This window comes from Triturus cristatus, chromosome 4_2 (assembly GCF_964204655.1).
Source record: "Triturus cristatus chromosome 4_2, aTriCri1.1, whole genome shotgun sequence".
Taxonomy (NCBI): Eukaryota; Metazoa; Chordata; class Amphibia; order Caudata; family Salamandridae; genus Triturus; species Triturus cristatus.
Window position 1 is genome coordinate 795,160,250 of NC_140586.1, and position 22,013 is coordinate 795,182,262.

The 22,013-nt window shown below is 42.4% G+C and overlaps 2 protein-coding genes across 7 annotated transcripts in view; one reads left to right on the top strand and one right to left on the bottom strand.

Moving 5' to 3' along the window:
• Positions 1 to 22,013, bottom strand: part of LOC146835058 (vitamin D3 hydroxylase-associated protein-like) — a 686,483-nt gene that overhangs the window by 578,723 nt on the left and 85,747 nt on the right. The window contains exon 2 of the mRNA XM_085602724.1: positions 8,261 to 8,374. Within this exon, the coding sequence (XP_085458850.1) occupies positions 8,261 to 8,374 (114 nt within the window). The remainder of the gene's footprint in view (positions 1 to 8,260; positions 8,375 to 22,013) is intronic.
• The window catches only part of LOC146835059 (uncharacterized), a 505,671-nt gene that overhangs the window by 150,172 nt on the left and 333,486 nt on the right, over positions 1 to 22,013 (top strand). For 2 of the 6 annotated variants that reach the window (XR_014960680.1, XR_014960681.1), the window contains one exon: positions 69 to 189. The exons of the other annotated variants lie outside the window; for them this stretch is intronic. The gene's annotated coding sequence lies outside the window, so the exon portion shown is untranslated. Of the gene's footprint in view, positions 1 to 68; positions 190 to 22,013 lie in introns of those variants that run through there. 6 annotated transcript variants of the gene reach the window in all.

The window sequence follows — 22,013 nt, forward strand, 5'->3', positions numbered from 1 at the left end:
GACAGGCCTTAGTGGGCTTCACTGGCATTGGACATGGAAATCAATGTTTCTTCTGTTATACTTTTTAGATGAACGACTCCTGTAAATCCTACCCAACTTTGGACTGCCATTCTCGTTTCTTTGTTCGCTAAAGGAAGCACCAGCGTCTACCAACACTGTAGCTCATGTATTCCAATTGAAGCTCACCAGTCATCAGTAATTTATTCTGCAGCTTCTTGAATAAAATCCATGGTTTTCTGTGGCATTCCTTCCAAATCCACAGTTTTAACATAATGAAGTTCACCTCATCTTTTGTAAACAGTGACCCACATATTTCTAAGTGCATATAAATATTTTCTTGTCATTTGATGCAGGGGGAAAGGGATAATAATAAGATCAGACTGCAGAGTGAGAAGAGTGTGCACGGGGCAGGGTCACCTCGTCTCATCTCTTAGCCAAGGTTTGAATCAGTGTTTCCCCTAATGGCATGCTAAGAGTTACAGTCAGTATGAATGTCCTCCTGGCATTTAATCAGGCTACAATTAGCAAGTATCAGCATAAGAAAATGGGAAAAAGAGGGGGTTTGCCCATCTCACCCAATGCAACCTTTGCAATACAACTAGAGCTCACAAACTGTAGTGACCTTGGTGACAAATTAGTGTACAATACAATGGATCAACAATGAAACAATCAACTTTCACTGGACAATGAATTTGATTCCACCAAAATCTACAATTAACAAGTGGCCTGCGGGTTCTCTTTTTTGCTTTTCTTTTGCCGTCTGAAGCAAGATATGTTCTAGCAGGAACTATTTGCAGAGTGTATATATATACATACTCTTTTTTAAGGGACTTTCCCCTGACCCAACAAGGTAATGTATTTTAAAATTCGGCGGTCAGTGGCAAATGTGTGAAAAATCTCAAGGCGCTTGGGCAACGCCGAACCGCCACACTCCGCAGTGAGTTGTAAAGCCAGGATTTGCTGGGCCATGACTGCGTGGCTACGTTCATGCTCACTGTAGCGGTGGATGTCTAGGCTCGCTGTGGTGACTTGCGGCTGGATGAAGGAATGAAAGTTCCGTTCTTTTTACTACAAGATCCAGGATTCAGTGGTGTAGCTGCAGACACAGCCCCCTTGGGCAAGTACTAACGCAGGTGGTGCTGCAGCTGTGGAAGTTCAGACATTGGTTTGAATACCCGCCCCTGTAATCATGTGGGAGTGTCTCTACCAATCGGAGTGAGGTGCTTTAAAAAGTGAACCGTGAAACACCATTCGATCAAAGGCATCTGAGGAAGGCTATTAGGCTGAAATGCATCATGCTGATCGTTTCTTTGCACTGCAATAAAGGGAGGAACTTTCACTTACCTGTGTGGGCTGACATCCTTATATATATATATATATATATATTCACTGAAAAAACCATAGGTTTCACACACGTTATAGTTAGGAATTAGCATTTAAAAAACCTTGCAAATTCACTGAAAAAACCATAGGTTTCAGACATGTTATAGTTAGCGGAAATTTTACTGATAAAAAACCAATGAAATTCCCCCGTTATAGTTAGTGCAGGCAACTATAACTCACGCGACCGCAATCCTCTGCTGATGCTAATACTGTATTTAGACACTTATTTGCCCATGTCTTCTTCCATAAATTTTTAGCTATACATATATTACAAATATTTTTTTTTCATAAAGACACATATGTCATCAGCAGAAGATTGCGGTCGCGTGAGTTATAGTTGCCTGCACTAACTATAACGGGGGAATTTCATTGGTTTTTTATCAGTAAAATTTCCGCTAACTATAACATGTCTGAAACCTATGGTTTTTTCAGTGAATTTGCAAGGTTTTTTAAATGCTAATTCCTAACTATAACGTGTGTGAAACCTATGGTTTTTTCAGTGAATTTGTACGTTTTTTTAAATGCTAAGTTACTTTACGCCATTCGTGGCGTGCACGCCCACTTAACGCAGTTCGTTCCGTGCGCGCACGGTGCGCTTCGCGCACCGTGCGCGCACAGTGAGCACGCGGTGCGCTTCGCGCACCGCGCGCCCACTTTACGCAGTTAGTGCCGTACACGCAAGGTGGGCACGCAGTGCGCTACGCGCACCGCGTGCCCACGTTACGCACCGTGCGCACATGGAGGACATATTATGCGCTTCCTTGTGATAGGTAATCTGTTAAATTTAATTTGTAAGTGATGACAATAATATGCCATGCACAGAGAGTGTTTTTTTTTTTTTATTAAAATTTTTAGCGTAAGCGCACCGTACGCGTACGGTAAGCATAATCGGCGAAATTTTCAAAAAATAAAAATTTACCGTTTTTGGCCTTGGGGGATCTTTGAGGACTCAACTAACATGGCTATGTGCATGGGCGCTGTCTAAACAGCCCCTTTATATGTTTTTTGCCTTTGTTTACAGCCCCCCCCTCAGAGTGCGAGAGAGAAAATGGCGGCCGCCGCTTCCTGGTTTCGACCGATTCGAATGTTTACTTAGATGTAACAGCCAATCAGAATCGCGCTCGCGCACGCCACCGTACGCGTACGGTAAGCTTACGGTAAGCGTACCGTAAGCTGGCTCAGATATATATATTGATTTAAAGGCTATTTTCTCAGAATCTACTGAACAGATTTACACCAAACCTACAAAAGGCACTTCCTTGACCTGAGGACTACCTCTCTGCCAAATTTCTAGTAATTCTGTTCAGCCGTTCGGGCTGTAGCCCTGTCTAAAGGTCCTATAGAAAAATGCATGGGAAAAACGCGTTTTGGGACCCCCCTTTTATCTCAGCCCCCGCTTGATGAATCCCCCCGAGACTTTCAGGGTAGGAGCGGAGCGTAGCACCCCACCTATTTTGAGAAATTCGCGAGGATTCGTCGACCGGCGCCAAAGTTATTCAAAATAGAATGTTGCGAAGCGCACTGTGCGTGCACGGAACGAACTGCGTAAAGTGGGCGCGCACGCCACGAACGGCGTAAAGTAACTTAGCATTTAAAAAACCGTACAAATTCACTGAAAAAACCATAGGTTTCACACACGTTATAGTTAGGAATTAGCATTTAAAAAACCTTGTAAATTCACTGAAAAAACCATAGGTTTCACACAAGTTATAGTTAGCGGACATTTTACTGATAAAAAACCAATGAAATTCCCCCGTTATAGTTAGTGCAGGCAACTATAACTCACGCGACCGCAATCCTCTGCTGATGACATATGTGTCTTTATGAAAAAAAAAATATTTGTAATATATGTATAGCTAAAAATGTATGGAAGAAGACATGGGTAAATAAGTGTCTAAATACAGTATTAGCATCAGCAGAGGATTGCGGTCGCGTGAGTTATAGTTGCCTGCACTAACTATAACGGGGGAATTTCAATGGTTTTTTATCAGTAAAATGTCCGCTAACTATAACTTGTGTGAAACCTATGGTTTTTTCAGTGAATATATATATATATATATATATATATATATATATATATATATATATATATATATACATATATACATTCTGGAAAACCAGCGATGTTCCATGGAAAACACCGCTATTGCTGGAAAATGATCGCCATTGTTAATACAGCGATAGCATGGCGATAATTGCCAGCAATAGCTGGCGATAAATATGTTCTCGCTAACAGCGGCCCGCTTGATAATATGCCCCTACATTTTTTTACTTAGCAGTCATTGGCCTTATTGGTCTCAATCTCCCAGAATGCTGATGACACTTGAGTGTGCATAAAAACTACCAATTTTGATCCCATGCTCTCACTAAAAGTCTGCCTACCAAAGTTACTGAAACGTTCCAAAATTAAACGTTCCAAAATAGAAAACACTGAACGTCAATGAACCACCATTCGATCCAAGAGGGGGCGTGGTGGGAGCCCCACATTTAACTTAAGAGGTATTCAGGATTAGTTTTTTTTTTTTTTTTTTTGCACACGTTGCCTCTGTCCCGGCTCCTATGAATGTAATGTATAAAGTGCATTCCATGTAAAGTGCACTGATAAGCAAAATGCGTGGGAGCTGGGTTATCTAAAAATCCTACATATAATAAATGCATCAAGTTAAACACCCTCTTTCATTACAAACGTAATCATTTTCTTTAAAATTTCAAATCTTTTACATTTATCAAAAATTGACCAAGACGAATACAAAAATTATTAATGATGATGATAATACACATTCTAATTTGAACCTAAGATTGAACATTTTAAAAAAAACACATATTTAAAAAAACATTGGGTTTAAAAAATACTTCTCTGTCCAGATTGGTAGACATGCCAGCAGCAAATGCTGTATACTGTAATGTAATGAGTGGTGAAATTGTACAGTACCGTTGCGTGGGCTTTTCTCATCTTGAATAAATGCCAACCGCGCTTCTACCCTGAGAAAACTCAAATTTTCATGTCAACATTTCTCTTCCAAGGACTGAGTGTGATATAAGCTGGAGGCATGAACAGGTAGCCTACTCTTTTAGAAGACACATATCACTTAGTACAGATCTTCTGTCAGCAAGATAGGATGCCACCAAGAATATTCACTATGGGGCCCTGTACATGTGGTCCGCCGGCTGGACTGCCGACTTTGGTGCTGGAAACCAGGGTTCGAGCCTCGAGGTCACGTCCACATCCTGTGATTCTGGGCAAATCACTAGATCTCCCCGTGCCTAAATATGTAATGTAAATACGTGCTCATGTACAGCGCTCCAATAACTTCGGGTCGAGTTCGCCCTATATAAAAGATGCAAAAAAAAAAAAACTTTCAGACCCCATGTTGCCTGTACATCTTTGGTGACGCTCTGTCACTATTTATTTTGTTTTGCATAACATATATCATACTCTGCACATCATATACACATATATGGTGTAAATTATATGTTAAGTTAGCCATCAGTAAAGTAGGCCTCAGTTTAAATGACTCACACAGGCATGAAAATGTACCTTTGGCTGTCCTGTTCTGTCTCAATTCAGGAGCCAAGCTGTAGCACTTTACATTACTTAGAAAGCTAGAAATGTTTTGTTTTTTGGGAGAATTATTTATTTGTATGCATTCCATAGAAAGTGAGCAGTGAATTTTTCACACCTGTGCCTAGGAAATGCTGACCATGATATAGCATCCGGCTTTTATATATATCTTGAATGCTGCGCTGCAGAAACTTTTATTGTGCAATGTTTGGGAATAAGACTGAAAATGTCTTATCGCATATTGTTTGGTCCTGATTGGCCTTCTCTCCATGGAAGTCATGGGGAGTGTTTTGACCAGAATGGTTTGATTTAATTGTACATTGATGAGCTAGTTAAATTCGGATGCCCAGTTCCATTCTCTTGAGATAAGATGCCCTATTTTCCTCCTGCTCAAAATGTGCCACAACCTGGGATTCAGGAAAGAGCAAGATGCACTAAGGGTGTTGACAGCTAGTACTGCACCACACCTAAATTTCGCCTTATCGCGGTATTTATTTGCAGTAGGGATTATAAGAAACAAAATGGGACTAAAACTGTGATGCCTTAACGAACAATGCAACTTTAATTGGAATAATACTTGATTTTTAATTGATCTGTTACTTTACCTGCATCACACAGATTTTAGTTGATTTTAAATACATAACTAATAGGGGGATGCACTGAAATATTTAGCGATTTGTAAATACCGTTTTACCAACAGTGACTGATGACGTTTTATTGGGGATTTTATATCTTTTGTATGATGAATTTTAGTTTACATCTAATAAGTGTTTAATATGTGCATGTAACACAATGAGTATAAGTAACTGGATAACATTTTCATGTGTGAAACTTTTATGGCCATCGGCCGAAATAAAGTACTTCAACCCTCAACTCTCCTGCTCAAAGAGATAGACTCCTGAGCAAATTCATTCTGGTTTACCTGACTGAATTTTTATTTGATTCTGCCTTTCAGAAGCTTTTCTTGCTAATACCATCTGCTCGACTTCTTCCAACTTCATTCAACTTTTAGCTTAACATGTTGGGAACTTTCCTTCAGGGGAAATTGAATTTGCTTGATTTGCTTATGACAACTTTAAGCAATTTGCTATTTTGAATCCCTTTGAATTACAGTGACTAACGCATTAATACAATAATCTTTGATTAATGACTAATTTGAATGATTTGAGTTTATAACTATAATAATCTGTTAATAAACCTTCATGGTTCGAAAACCTACTACTCTGTGTCAACATTGTGGAGCCTAATGTGCTTCACTGTAATCCATTGTAAATGATTTGTTGTGTAAAGCCTCAGGCCTGGACTAACAGTCCCTTTGCTGATGTGCAGCTTGTACTTGAGTCTGCACCAACAACCTGCAAGGTTTAAATCCACTGTGACATCTACCTCACCAAAGACTACAGACTATGGGAGAGATTTACTATGATTTTGCACCGTGTTTGCATCACAAAATTGACACAAATCAGCACAAAATCTTTTTTTTCTAATTAACTTTCCAGTGCTAAACTTGTTTAGTGCTGGAAATAATTTAAAAGTAAGGCGAAGCAGCACATTGTGCTGCTTCGCATTACTTTCCACGGGCATACCAAGGTTGTTGCATAAGCGTACCCATGCCACCACCTAAGGTTTCTCAGGCTAAACCTAATTTAGTAAAAACAGTAGATTGGGTTTAGCGTGAGAAAACAGAGCCCTTTTAAACTAGGCGCAAGGAAGGAGAAATCATTTCATTTCGCCGTCCTTTTCTGACTTTGCATGCGTGTTGCACAGTGCAGCACGCATACAAATGGGAAAAGCTTTGCATCGTGCCTAGCATAGTACTGTGTACAGGAAGGGTAACATTCCTGTACAAGACCTATGCTACACTCACGCACACACCATAGCGCTACGGCGCTGAGGTGTGTGCATGCCAGACGGAAGCTGAAATCAGCGGCAGCTAAAGGGAAAGGCGAGGAGAGAGCCATATCTTTACAAATATGGCGCTGTCCTGCTCCCTCTCTGTCGCGCAATGCAGCGCAGCCTCACGGCGGTCTGCACTGCGTTGAGGTATTGTAAATCTCCCCCATAATTTTTTCAATTTCCCTAACAAACCTTAAACTCTGTCTAGCATGCTTCTGGTATAACACATTAAAGGTGATGGGAGGAATGCTTGCAGGCACTCTGGCAACCGCTCTGGGTATCATAATTCCAGCACATCATTTTCTACTACAGAGAGAGGCCCTCCTTTATGCAAATCAGTGCTGACTCGGCTCCTTATGGGAACAGTCCATCATGAACTGCCAGGTGACCCCACCACTCAGTACATACCCCAAAAGGGACCACCTTCCTGTAACAAGTCTAAGGTTTTTATACACCCGTGCTTTTATATCAGGTAGTATGGAGGTGTCTGAGCGAGAGACATTGTCTGCACCTGCTTGATCAATTTAGCGGAAAAAAACTAAATATTATTCAAAAAATGCATTGTAAATTTTAACTACTAGAAAGCAGTAAATGAAAGGCTGGCTTTAATCTGCAGCCCGTAATAGTCGGTGTGATCACCTGTATTCATCACACTGGAAGTTTTATTGAGTCCCACAAATCGTACAAAAGCATTGGATTTGTTCAGACAAAAGTAATTTTTAGAGGTATTGTCTCACTAGAACATGCAAATACATTTCCAGTGCCACCAACAGCATGTCTAGGGTTTAAAAGGAATGTTCAATTTCTGTGTTCTTTGCCCTCTGGTAAAACCCTTCAGGTTTCAATAGGAAATCCATCTAAAGCAGGCTGTGATGACTTGATCACTCAATGTAGGCGCCGGCCCATTCACAAATAGGGTCCAGGGGCTTTACCACTTTTGTGCCCTTCACTTCAGAGAGGACCATATCTGGGAAATACTTGACAAGTCTGAACTGGCGCCAACCACCTGCTGCACTGTTATAGGGGATGCGTGGGCCGTAGACCCTTGCCGTATTCTGCTGCAGCTGTCCACAAACTTCAATAGATTTATTTTTACACATGGGAGTTCAAAGTCATAACCATAAAAGCATGCACCTTTTTTTTTTAACTACATGCCCCTGTTTTCACATGCATTTCACATTCACTGATGATTTTATCAGAGGACTTCACAGAGAATCAAAGACAGAAAAAAGCACATCAAAAACAAATCTAGCAATTCATAAATGAATTCATGCATGCTCACCTTCAGTTTTCTGCCATTTCTTAACATTGAAAGCACATGTAAGATCCAAGAGTGAGAAAGTCATTTTTTATTTTCAAGTTCATGTCAGATTAAGAAACAGGATCGCTTTATTGTAGCAGTCATAGTGTTTTTCTCACCTTTCCCATGTAGGTATAGAGGACGCTCTCTGGAGTGAGGGATCCATGCTGCAGGCCATCAGCCAGGTCTACCATAGACAAGGCAAGGATGGTCCCTGGGTCCACTCTGGGATTCTGAAATAAGCATGGGTAAAAGCAGAGTTATCCTTCCTCTTACAGCAGCAATGGGTCACAGGAGCTGATAAGACATTACCTGGAGAGTGCTGTCCTTCTCTGGGCATTACTCAGGCTCCCATTTACTGCACTCCCCAACCCCGAACAACTACATAAGTACTATTAGGAGAAATCAGAGACTCTTGGCATGCTGCAGAAAAAAACATGCATAAACTAGTTTCAACATTTCAAAGACACTATGGGGCATATGTACAAGGAAGTGGTGGAGTGAGGCGTTGGCCGGCACGCCTTAACGTCTTGCTCAGCCACTTCAGAAACTCAAGGCTGCACCATATTTACAAGGATATAATGCAGCCTTGCATTTACCTCTGCGCTGGCGCCACACTTAGCAGTGTAGCGCCAACACAAGCACCCTTGCATCATAGTGCAAGGGAGTCTGCACGCGGGGAAGGATTGTTTATGAGTGAAAGTTGTCCCTTCCTGCACATAAACAATCCTAAAATGACATTTTGTCACTTTTATGTGTGCTGCTTCATGCAGCACACATGAAAATCAGAAAATTGCACACATGGAAAAAGTAAAAACGAGTAGAAATAATGCATTTCTCCTTGTTTCACCAAGTTAAGACAAGGTTTCCCCTGGTCTTAATTTTGGCGCTGCCTCCTATGTACGCTGCCCTTGTAAATAGGGGGCAGCGTCAAAATGAATGGGTGTTGCGGTGAAACGCCCATCGCAACACCCACTGCCCACCCCTCTCACATTAACCATAGAGTGAAAGGGGGCCTTATTTACAATGCAGCTTTAAGCCACATTAAGGGGCAGATTTATGAGCCCCTTGCGCCACTTTTGCGTCACTTTTCCCATGTTAAAAGTGACGCAAAAGTGGCACAAGGGGCTCATAAATCTGCCCCTAAGAGGCTTAACGTTGCCTTGGAAATAAGGCTAAGCCCCTATTGCCACCATGTCGGACAAAGTGACATTGTGGTGGCGATAGGGGCTTGTACATAAGCCCCTATATTTGCTTAAGTGTATCAACATATCCTTCGTGCTTCAGGATCTTCGTTCTCTGAATTACCCGAGATACAGTAATACCAAAACAAGTACTAGCAAAGTCAACAGCTCCGTTTTGTTCATAAGTGGAAGTGCTGTTCCCTGATTAGCTAGAGTGTGTTCAGGCATCCATACATCCCTGCACTCACTAACCCATTCATCACTCCATGCATTCAGTCACTCACTGATTGACCCAACTATTTATTTTTTTCCACATTCAATCACCCACACAGACTGCAGTCTATAAAGGAGCACCTTCATTTATTAACAAGCATTCGCAAAGCCAAGATGTCTGGCATTGGCCACAAGCATTTTGACAATTCTTGTTTTATTTTATCATGGTTTCTGTAAAACTTTGATATTCAAGAAGCTACCGGGCCCGCAACAAACCAAAAAACACATTGGCTAAAGGCAAAAATGTTTTTTGGGCCTGAGAAAACCCATTAACATAGAACTCCCCGCCACTAAAGGGAACTACTTTGTGTGTGCATGTGCTCGTTGTAAAAGAGCAGCATTCCACAATGCCAAAGGCTGAAGTGGGCTGCTGCATTTTCCTTTGATGCATAATTTTTGTATAATCAAATAGCCTTTCGTGACACAGACCTCAGACCTAAAAAAGCCATTGGTCTGGCTTTGGCTGCCTCCCTCTTCTGTTGAGAAAGGAGGCAAGAAAGAAAGAGGGCGGGCCTGGCCAGGCAAGATTGTCGAGGAGACGTGAATCGCCTCGGCTGAGGCGGTACAGAGCTGATTTTAGGGCTTAAATAGATCGCAACCACTTTCTATCAGGAGCGGAGTTCGGGGGGACTCATGCAGTGACAGCGGTTTCAAGTAAAGACACCCTGCGGTGCTGGTTGTGCTGCTTTCTCCGTGTTTGAAGTGCGGAGTGGTGTAGTCCACAAAATGGCGGCAGCGCCCGGGACATTTGTTTGTGTCTGCTGGGACGGCCCCCGCTCCTTATGATCAGAGGTGCGGATCCCCTCTGCTGGGTGGAAAAATACAAAAAAGTGGCAGAGAGAAGCAGAGACGCAGTGAGTGCTCTACACGAGTGAGCGGCGATGACAATGCGTGGCTGGCGGCACTCGCCTGATTCCTCGTGACTGCGACCAGCAAAGTATACAGACTGCCACCGCAGGCGCTTCCCCTCCAGCAAGAAAGAGTTTAGCCTGTGGTGCAAAATTATGTCTAATTGAATCGCTGAGGTCTGAAGGGCAAAGATGATAGCGGAGATATCTGAATGAGTCCTACCTGACTCCAACATGGCGCCCAGATGAGACTTGCCTGACCCTGAGATGGCACCCACCATACAGTAGAGGAACAGCTCGCAGGGGTGAAGCTACTACCCCCACTGGAAAGCCCACCTATAGAAGTCCCCGGAGATATGCAGGGTAGCTGACTAACAACAAGTGAGCAACTGAGACCCTCGACGCCAGCGGAAGGGAAGGATGTCCACCATTTACGCTGCAAGAACTGCCCACCAGTATTAGGGCAGTTCGCAAGCTTTTTCCATTTGAAGGAGAAAGATCCCCCCCATGAAATTTGCTGCTGCGTTTTGCAGGAGGACGTGGCGCTTCTGTTGCTCTTTTATACTTGGAAGGGAACGGCAAGGGGGCTGCACCTATGCCACTGAAAAAAGGCACTGCTAAGGGGTCCAGTTATTTCACTACTGCAGAGAAGAAAGCACCACAAGAGCAATCTGACGATGTTGCGGCCATGTCCCTCACCAAGGAAGATTTGATTACCTCTTTCAGGGACTTCAAGGCGGAGCTCTGCTCTGAGATTAAGGTAGATATTAAGGCCTCCATGGATCAACTGAAAGCTGATCTCTCGGATCAGATGGCAACACTCGAGCAGGATCTGGACTCTGTGGGCACATGTGTGCTGGAGGTCAAGGCACAAGCTCAGGATCTAGATAAAAGACTGTCGGCCTCCCAGAACTGAATGCAAGAGCTACACACCCAATTACAATTGGTGCTGTTAAAGACCAAAGACTTTGAAAACAGAGCACGAAGGGACAACTTCAGGATTAAAGACCTGGAGGAGAGACGGAGGGTCCAGACATGGAGGCATTTCTTGAGGGCCTCTTCACGGAAATCCAGGGGGCAAACCAAAGAAAAATAAAGATTAAGCATGCACATCGAGTGGATCCCCAGCCCAGTGGAGAGCGGCAGTGTACACGCAACGTTCTGGTAAAGCTCCACTCCTTTAAAATGATGGAGGCCATCTTGCAGGTGGCCATGAAGAAAGAAGAGATTACATTCCAAGGCTATCGCTGCGCCCTCTACCAGGATCTGACACCCTCAATGGCAGCAATTTTCACCCCTCACCACAAAATTAAGAGCAGACAAAATTAAATTCAGATGGACTTAGCCTTTTGGCCTGGCCTTTGTGTTAATCGGTAAAACAAAGCATGTCACAGAACTAGAGGAAGGACTTAATCTCGTGGGGCTCCCAACCGTGTCAGAGGATCATAGGAATGGCCTCCAAGGGGAAAGAGAGCAACAAGCCTTTGCAGTGGAACGTGAGTTCGAAGGGGCGCCACTCCAAGTATTCCACCTGTATTTCCTGGTAATGTTGAACTCAGAAGGGGAATTCGACAGAAAGTATAAATACCATAGTGCAGAGTACTCACTCTGAGATTACTAAAGGGTCAGGTGGTATGTTTGGTGTATCTGTGGTCACCTTGCCTCGAACGCCACAAGTCTGCAAGATGCTTTGGGCGATCAATGTTTGATTTTGAGAATTAGCCTGGGCCCCGGATCTGGACCAGGCACCCTACAGCACGAACCCTATTGCCCAAGACTTTGCGGCTGGGGTAACACCGGCTTCCCGGCACAGGTTCTGGTTATTTAGTTATGTTAAATGTTGGGGAGAGGGGGGTTATGGAGCATGAAATCTGGTCTTTTGGGGTCACTGGGTACGCAGCATCACTGGCTTAAAAATCGTTGCCCAGATTTGAAGGATCTATGTTTTTTTCCCTTAGTATTTGTATATGGAGGGATGGTGATTTTGTGGCTTCAGGTCCAGCCTGTGCAGAAAGGGGTCAAATTGGAATGATGCAGATTGCCATAGCTTCCTGGAATGAAAAGGGCTTAAATTCACCCCTCAAACATCAAAAACATCTGGAAATATTTGTCGGATCTCTCCTTTGAAGTGGTTGCCTTACAGGAAACAGACTGAAAGCGGGAGGAGAAGTTACGGTTGCGCCACAAAAGTTATGCTCTAATTTACAGATCTTCAGTGGCTATGAAACACAGGGGGGTAGCTTTACTCTTTCACAACTCCTCCCAATTTCAACCTGAAGCCATAAAATCTGATAAGGATGGGAGGATTATCATGGGAAAGGGTTTTCTGAAAGAAGGCTGGGTATGTTTGTGTTGGCCTACGCACCTAATACGGGACAGCCGCCATTCCTGTCCTCCTTGCTTATTATGTTGGGTGAATTTGCTGAGGGCTCAATAATATTGATGGGGGATTTCAACCTCACATGGCATGCAGAGAGGGACAGCACCCACAGGCAGTTTTCCTAAATCTGTTAAGCAATCCATACAAGTTTTGGGTTTAATTGATGCTTGGCAGCACGTTCCCCCAGACACCAAAAATTACTCTTTTTTTCTCTCATGTACACCAAATGTACACGAGATTGGATTATATTTTTAGAAGTCAGAGTTTATTGGGGTCCCTTCATGATGCAAAAATCCTACCAATATTTGTATTTGACCAGAGCCTGGTAGTGATTAGTTTAAATTGTGGAATAGGCACCTCCAGAACACCAAGATGGTACTTCCCAGTCACCCTGATGAGAGACAAACTAATGCGGGAAGACCGGCTATAACAGAATTCTTTCTTCTAAATCAACCACAGGATACTTCTCCCCTGAATAATTGGGACGCGTTTAAGGCAGTCATACGGGGAAATGCTTGGAGCCTAATTCAGTCCTAAACAAACAGAGGGGTAGAGAAAGGGAAGCTCTGGAGGTGGAACTGGAGGCAACTGAGAAAGATCACAAATGGAACCCTTTGCGCCCCTTACAGCGCAAACTACATGCCTTACTGGGGAAGTTGAAGGCTATATATGCCAATAGAGCAGAATATATACTCTTGCAGTTGCGCCATGTCTCCTATGCTCAGGGCAATAAGATAGGTTCTCATTTCGCTCGACAGTTAAGGGGAAAGAGGGGAAAAGAATAAATAGGGGGAATATTGAATTCCAGGGGAACACTAATAAATACCAACGCAGATAAGGCTAAAGTCTTTGGAGAGTTTAACAAAGAGCTGAACACTAGAGATTATCTTGATGAAGCGGCACAGAGCAGCTACTTACAATCGCTTATGCTCCCACAGGTCCCCCAGTTTTGCAACGGCATTCTTTATGCCTCCATCTTGCAGGAGGAGGTGGGTAAGGCGATTGAGGCACTTCAACCTAACAAATCTCCTGGTCCGGACGGCTTAACGGCCAACTTATACAAAACATTCACCCCGGACATCATCCCACAACTTACAAAAGTTTTTAATGCGACGGTGGAAGGTGCAATGACTTCGCAATCCATGGCGGAGGCCGTTATATTGGTCATTCATAAACCTGGGAAAACCGTAGATTTTCCCCAACCTTGATGGTCAGAAAATCTGGATTTTATTAAAGACACGGAGGCTAATATTGTTGCAATCTTCTTTATTTAGCTAACCACAGCTACTTTAAAGAACTTAGAATGTTGTAAAAAATAAATGTATGTGGGTGGTGAGCCACTAGGATTAGTGACAGATTTTGATTATCTGAGCATTAAACTTACCCAGAATATGAGTTTGGCGCCACAACTGAATAAAGCGCAGTTAACTCTGATCCACCAAACGGCAAGTATACTAAAAATCTATAAGAGAACTAGCTCTAGAAAGCTTGCTCCAGCATTGGAAATTTACAATACTAAAGCCCTAGGTGCGACTTTATATGGTGCTGAGCATTGGGGTTGTTCGAATGGTAATAACCTCTCAGTTACTGAGCAGAAATTTCTAAGATTCCTAGTTAATCCTCCGTTGTCTACTCCATTGATCCTTCTCTATTTAGATCTTGGTCAGAAGAGGATTTTGCATAAAATAAGATTGCGGTCACTTATGTTTTGGCATCTATTATGGACCACTACAGCACTCACCCTTTATAGGGTTGGTCTTCGTGAGCTGATGATAGCATCTTGTGTGGTTAAGATACCCTGGATGCTTGCGGTTAAGAATTTGCTAGTTAAGATAGGATTGGTTGCTTATTGGCGAGAACCAGAACCTCTCTGTCAGATTAATATGCATAGTCTTAAAAAAGTGTATTGAGGTTTTATTGAAACAGATCTCCTAATGAATTGTAATGGATCCCTTTCAAATGATTTTATAAATTTTAAACAGACCCTGTTATTTGAGCCTACACTGGAGAAATCAAACCCCCATTAGCGCGAAAATTATACCTACAGTTTAGGTACGGCTGCCTACCCCTAAATCACTTTAAAATTAACTGGTGTAAAACAGGAGAGAGCGTCGAAGACTACTGTCCCTGTTGCCTAGGGGTTTCCAAGTCACCTGAAAATGTTTTATTTTTTTGTCCTTTGTACTCCCGATCACGTTTGAAATGGATTGTCCCCCTTTGCAGAAATCTGGGAGTTAGGAGATATAAGGAGGCATACAGAATATTGAAGACGAACACAACACGTATGATTGTATTCTGCATATCCAAGTTTTTAATGGCTGTGTGGGTTAGTTGCACTAAGTACTCCCCTGTCAGTTTCTAGGCTCTTGGACTTAGGGTGTGCTAATTATTATGGCGCCCTAAAGTTTCTATCGAGGGTTCTGGTACAACGTACAAGCACATCGCACTTTAATATGTATTTTGGTCAACTTATATTGCTGTACTGTAAATAGGCTGTGAAGGTCTTTTAATTATTCTGTTTTGTTTTTAATAAGAGTCTAGTTTTAATCATGTTCCATTCTCTCCCCAAATACACCTTGATGAATTTTTGAAACTGTAAAGAACTAGTCATTTTATTTACTGCTATTGTTATAGTGAACTCCCTTTTTTTGCACATTCACTGGTTTCATTTTATTGTGACGGTATATTGATTGTAAATGGTTATTCATAATGAGATGTTTTACTCGTACTGTGTGTCTGTAAGTGTGTAATTATATTGTGTACTTTTATGATCCACAGTGATCGAAAATAAAGTCCTTTTGATTGATTGATTGATTGAAAACAAAAAAGTTTAACCCAATAATAGGTCAGAACATACATAACTCTTCCTTCTTTTTTCCCAAAAATATTCTTAGATAAACAAAAAACATGAAAGGAAGGTCCCAAAGGGTTCAGATCCATCTCTGCATCAAAATCCAACAGTAGGAAATCCAACTTTTAACATTTTCTCTTTTATTGTTGAACACAACCTACAAATAAGCAAGGAGAAAATCAACAGAGGCTTGGGTTAGGGAGGGAATAATATTAGCCTCCGTGTCTTAAATAAAATCCAGATTTTCTGACCATCAAGGTTGGGGAAAATCTACATTTTATGTCAAGACCGGAGGCTAATCTTATTGCAAGTATAAAGCATTTTCAGTAGACATGAAGCAGCATTTTCAATAGGTCTAAAATAAAACTTGCGAAAAACCATATCATTTAACTAATAAGCACATTTAAGAATATCATTCAAAAAACCTCCTTGCAGAAAAGCTTGAGAAGCAGAAGCACCACAAACAGAATGTGCGCCAAACATACTAACATCAACATCAGACATTCTCATCACTTCATTAACTCATCTTGCCAGAGTTGAAGATGATACACCTTTGTGAGGTTTCCTGAAATCAGTAACTGGTTGACGTTGGATCTTAATAGAGAAGTTTTCCCCTCATACATTTAACACATCTGCCAACATATAAATTCACATAATCATCAAAATAAGGGTAGAAAATTGTTTGAGAATTAGTTTTGGTTCTGCTGTTTGGATAGAAACATATACCTTCGGGAGAAAAAACTCTGTTAGAGACTTCTAAAACTTTGACATCGGTGACTCTTCTAAAAGAGACTAAGCAGAGAAGGGTTGTCAGTTTGAAGGAAAGTAATTTAAGAAATAGCGAATTGTTTGTACCCGGACTATCTAAAGGTTTCAAGACTTTACAAACATCAAACAGAGAGTTGTACCTAGAAATCTGAGGTTTTGAGATCCTGATACTTCTTAATAATCTCCTAATAAGTCCATTATGACCTACAGAATAACCATTAACCAAAACATGACCAGCAGGAATAGCAGAGCGATGAACATTGATAGTTCTATAGGCTAGACCTCTTGCAAACAATTCTGATAGATAGTTGGCTATTTCAACTACATCCACCAAAATGTGATCAAAATTCCTTTCGACACACCAGCAAAGCCATTTTTGCCAAGCCAATCTATACATTGTACGTCTTCCTGGTGCCCAAGAGTCTTTGATGCCTCTTCAGAAAGTCCTGGCACTTCCCATAGATTCCTGACATTTTCCATGCCATCATTCTCAATTCCCCTCCTAGAACTAGATTGTGCAGCTCTCCCAAAGGACCTAGAAGAATTTCCAGGAATACCGGTATTAGGATTTTGTAATCCACTAGCATTTCCAACAACACAGGACCACACTTGAGACTTCAAAAGGGGAGTCACAAGAACTAGTGAAACCTTCCATTTGCGAACCATTGCAGCTACTTGAGTAATCATTGAAAATGGAGGAAAAGCATAACCTTTCAGAAACCTCCAATCTTGTCTGAAAGCCTCCACCCCTGTGGATACCAGACCCGGATGCCAACTGTAGAAAATTTCTAGTTGTGTATTGAGTCTGTCTGCAAAGAGATCTACCTGACAAGGACCCCAAATGTCCATCAGACCTAGAAAGACTTCCCTGTTCAGACACCAATTGCTTGAGTCCCTGTGATTGCTTGAAAACTAATCTGTCTCCATATTGTTCAAGCCAGGAATGTGTTCCGCCTGAACTACAATATTCTGTTTCAGACAATAGTCCCAAAATACTTTTGCCAAATCTGCCAAATCTTTTGATTTCGGGCCTCCTCGCTTGTTGACATCTTTTACCGCTGAGATATTGTCCATTCTCAAGAGAATAGAACATCTTGCAGACTCCTTCGCAAAACTTTTTATTGCAATGGAGCCTGCTAGAAGCTCCAAACAGTTTATATGTAAACTCATTTCTTGTTCTGTTTAAAGGCCTACTAAAATCCGAGATGTTGGATAAAGAACCTAGCGTAAAAGGGAAAAGATTTTCCCTCAATCTGAGTCGGAAAATCAATAAGAAAAATGCGGTCTCGAGGGAAACCAACTAGGTAGTGTGCCATTGAGGAGAGCATATCAAAGTTTGATTACGTGCCACCTCATTCACTCAAGACCATGGGGCACAATTTTGCTTTACTATGAATACTACGAGACAAAAAGTTTATCGCATGTATTAACCAACGCTTGCTTACTAGTTGCAGCGTTTTTTGTATTCTTGAATTAAATTTCACTATTCACCTTATTTTAGGTCACCTTTTGGAGTGGTTCAAGCAGGGCTGGACCCTGTTTGTCCTGAAGAAGAGCTCTGGGGAGGCTCAAAACATGTTGACGATTACTAGGGACCCCTAACCCATCACAGTTAAGTCTTCAAGTATCTCACCCCTCGCCTTAGACATACCGACTAGGAACCTGAATACATTTATTTCGCCCCCTAGTTAGGTATTTTTAACTCACTTTCTCCACTCCACAAACATCACTGCACTACACGTAGTTCCTCACTAAAGTGCTCCTACGTAACGTCGCAAGTCGCAGCACAGCTCAATCCGCAGTGGATTGAGATGGCCCCTATGATGAAGCATGTCACCAAGGGGAAACCCTGGTGAGTGAGGGGACTCAAGAAAGAAAATCCTTTGTTTCTTATTGATTTTCCGAATCAGATTGAGGGAAACTCTTTTCCCTTTTACGCTAGGTTCCTTATCCGACATCTCGGATTTTAGTAGGTGTAACTGTTGCATTTGGAGGGTGGACCCAGCATACCCTTCTACCTTCCCCCATTTTTGATCTGTTTAAAGGCCACCAGTAGAAACTGAGCCACAGCTCGCTCCACAACCTGATAAGCTTGCATCCGATTCTATTACCAGATCCAGAAGAGAACGAAAAATTGCTCTCCCATTCCATGCTTCCATATTTTGTAACCACCAATCTATTTCTTCCCTTGCTTCTTGAGAAAGGGTTACTTCCTCTGAGTAACTCAAGCCATCTCTTAGGTGTCTGCTCTTTAAACACTGGAGCGCCCGATAATTCAAAGGACCAGAAAAAATAGCTTGAATCGTAGAACCTATTACCCTTGCTAGCATTTGAAGAGATATCTTCCCCAAGGTTAGGATATTCCTAATTCCTTTTTTATACATTTTAATTTTTCTGTTGGGAGTTTCAGTTGACCTTGAACAGTGTCTATCATAAACCCTAGGAATTGAGTAACCTGGTTTGGAATTAGACAAGACTTCTGTCTGTTTACCACAAAACCTAGATGCTCACTCTCAATTTCACCTGATCCATTATGAGTATGGCGTCTAGATAGATAATTAGACGTACCCCTCGTTCTCTAAGATAAGCTGCCGCCGGCCTGAGGACCTTAGTGAAACACCAAGGGGCTGAAGAGAGACCGAAAGGTAGGCATACAAACTCCCACCTCTTTTCTCTCCATCTGAAGAGGAGACATTTTTGGTGATCTTTGCAAATAGGGATTGTTAAATACACATCTTTCAGATCTAATCTTGTTAGCCAATCCCCCGGTTGAAGTATATCCCTTATTAAGTGTAGACCCTCCATTTTGAAGTGGTGGTACTCTACTGAATCGTTGATTCTTTAGATTTATAACTGGTCTCATACCTTTCTCTTTTTTCTGAACCAGAAAAATATTGCTTCTAAACCCTTTTGTTGGTTCTAGTGATTCCCTGATGACACTTTTCTCTAGTAGGTCTTGAACCTCTTTGTTTACTAGTTCTGATAACTCTTCGTCAAACCTTATGATTTCCGGGATATGGTCTTGAACGGATTCCCCCACAAAGTCTATCTGGTATCCCATAACGGTCTCCAACACCCAAGGGTCTTGTGTTATTGCTAACCAATTTCTTGCAAATTGTGCTAGCCTCTCACTGATTTTTATAGGGATAACAGAAGGGTCTTGACTTACCTGAGCCTCTTGAACGAAGATCACCTTGTGATCCTCTTCCACTAAACCCTTGCCTCTAAGGTTAGAAACCTTGCATATGAATTCTGGGATTGATAGAGGTGAGGTCTAAATCCTCTCTGAAAGGAGGTCCTTGAATTCCCTTGGCCTCGGCCGGGAAATTGATTTCTTGATCGCCCGGCCACGCAAAAAACACGTCTTTCAAAGACCTTTTTGATATCTCTCTGTGACTTTTGAAGAGAGCTAAAAGCTCCTACATATTTGGACATCTCTTTGATGAAGTCGTCCCCAAAAAGTAGCCCTTTAGCCTCCTGCCGTCCTTCATTGTTGGCTAGTTCCACCAATTTTGGGTCAATTTTAATAAGGATGCTCTGCCTTCTCTCATCACTAATGGCGGTATTAGCATTGCCTAGGAGGCATACTGCTCTTTGGATCCACTGCCTTAGTTCTTCCACATTAAGGGCGGATTTGCAAACAAAGGCCTCTTCTGTCATGCAAAAATCTTGGTCAAGGGGCCAGAGAGGTCTAGAAGCCTGTCTTGGCACATTCATAAGCCTTTGTCTAGGCCTTTTCTGGGATCTCTACCACCCTTGGCAATAAAAGCAATCATTTTTTGGTCCAAATCAGGTGTTTGAGTGACTTTATTTGGGAGCAATGGTCTAGGACATTCAGATCTGAGGCGTAGCCTGACGTCCTTTGGTATTTGTTTCCTAAACCAGACCTTCATATAGTCAGCTACATGCCTAGCTGGTGACCATTCAGGAGATAAGGGGTGTTTCAATAGAGACGGGTCAAACATAAGGCCCCCAAAGGGGTCTGTTAACTGCCCACAATCATCATTCTCCAAAACAACCTTATTGTTGTCCTTTGGTGATAGTATCTCAGATCCGTCTGAGTCAATGTCAGAGGAACAACTCAGTTCGACCTCAGCGCACCCTGAGTAAACATCACAATGCACAACCCTGTGTTTGCGAGCATTAGTTAGTTGTGTTTCTGATTCATTAGATGGACCCTTTCCACGGTTCCCTTGTGTGTCCTCGACACCACAAATCTTCATGTGAACAGATATTTTCTTAGAATCAGAAAATGTACCCCTTTTGTATCTTGGACTGGCTGGTTGTAAATTGTTTCGCTTCCTATTAGCCTTACCTCCTTTCTTAGTTAGGGGGTCTTCATTAGCTGACCAAAATCTCTCCTCATCCGAAGCTCTATTTTTAGCGAAAATAATATTTTGTAGCTTCTTATCCATTTTCTTCTCTAGGTTTTTAGAAAAAGTTTCTAGCATTTCTTTTAATTTGTCCTCTAAGGACTTTTGTGAAGTGCTAGGAATTTCTTGATTTGGCATATCTTGTTGACCCATGGCAAAGAATAAATTAAAATGCCAAATGGAAGGAGTTCAATTACTTCCAAATGGAAGGCTAAAGCAGATCAATTAAAAGGGCAGGGCAGGAGAACAGAAATAAAGCCACTGCGTAGTCTGAGCTCAACTGACAAAAAGCTGTGAATAACTGTCAAAGATTTAAAAGCTCAAATGACATGGAAAGCTTTAAAATGAATGAAAGCAATCCCAAAGTGTTCAAATGGCCGCAGAGACTATGTACTCACATAGTCTCGGCGCCCGAGATAGTCCTTTTATTGTTTCCCCCTTTTTTTTTTATTATTACATAAAAAACGGGAGAGAGAATAGGGTGTGCCAATACGCGCAGAGGAGGAGAAGTATCCGGGCTTGAGGGTGCATTTGGCTGTAATTGCCTGAAACGCGAGTCAAGCGCAGAGTGAAGACATGTCCGATGGGGCAGGAAGCCAGCAATCACATGGCCGCATTCGGAGCATTATTAGAGCTCCTAGCAACACGGCCGGGTGGCGCAGAAGGTAACCATGGAGATTACCATGGTGCGCTGATCGCCCTCCTGGACCGGAGAGGCAGTAAGGATTTTCAATTGAAAACAAATAGTAATACCACGAAGGGGGTAAAATGGAAGCAAGTTACACTATGGGGCCGATTCCGATCCTGGAAAAAGGCTGTATGAACCGTTGTACGGAGCGTTTTCTCCGTACGACTCGTACCCGGTAAACTTTTCTTACAACCTAGGAAGTACGTTTCGTACTGAAAGCCTTTTTCCGTACGAATCGTACAAAAGACCATACGGGTAAAAAAAAACAACGATTCTGATCCGGAACAGCTTGTACGCGACGTCCGGATGTATTTAAGCAGCGGTTTCTGGCCCAGCAAGTACGATTCGTCCCTACGGCACTCCGTATGGCTCTTTTCTTACGGGAGCCAAACACAGCCGGAAAAGCAGAGTCCTACGCGAACCGCTACGCAACGCAGCCCCGGTACGCAACGTACACGCCATGAACCCCATCGTACGTGTCATCCCGGTCCTCTTAGCCTACAACCT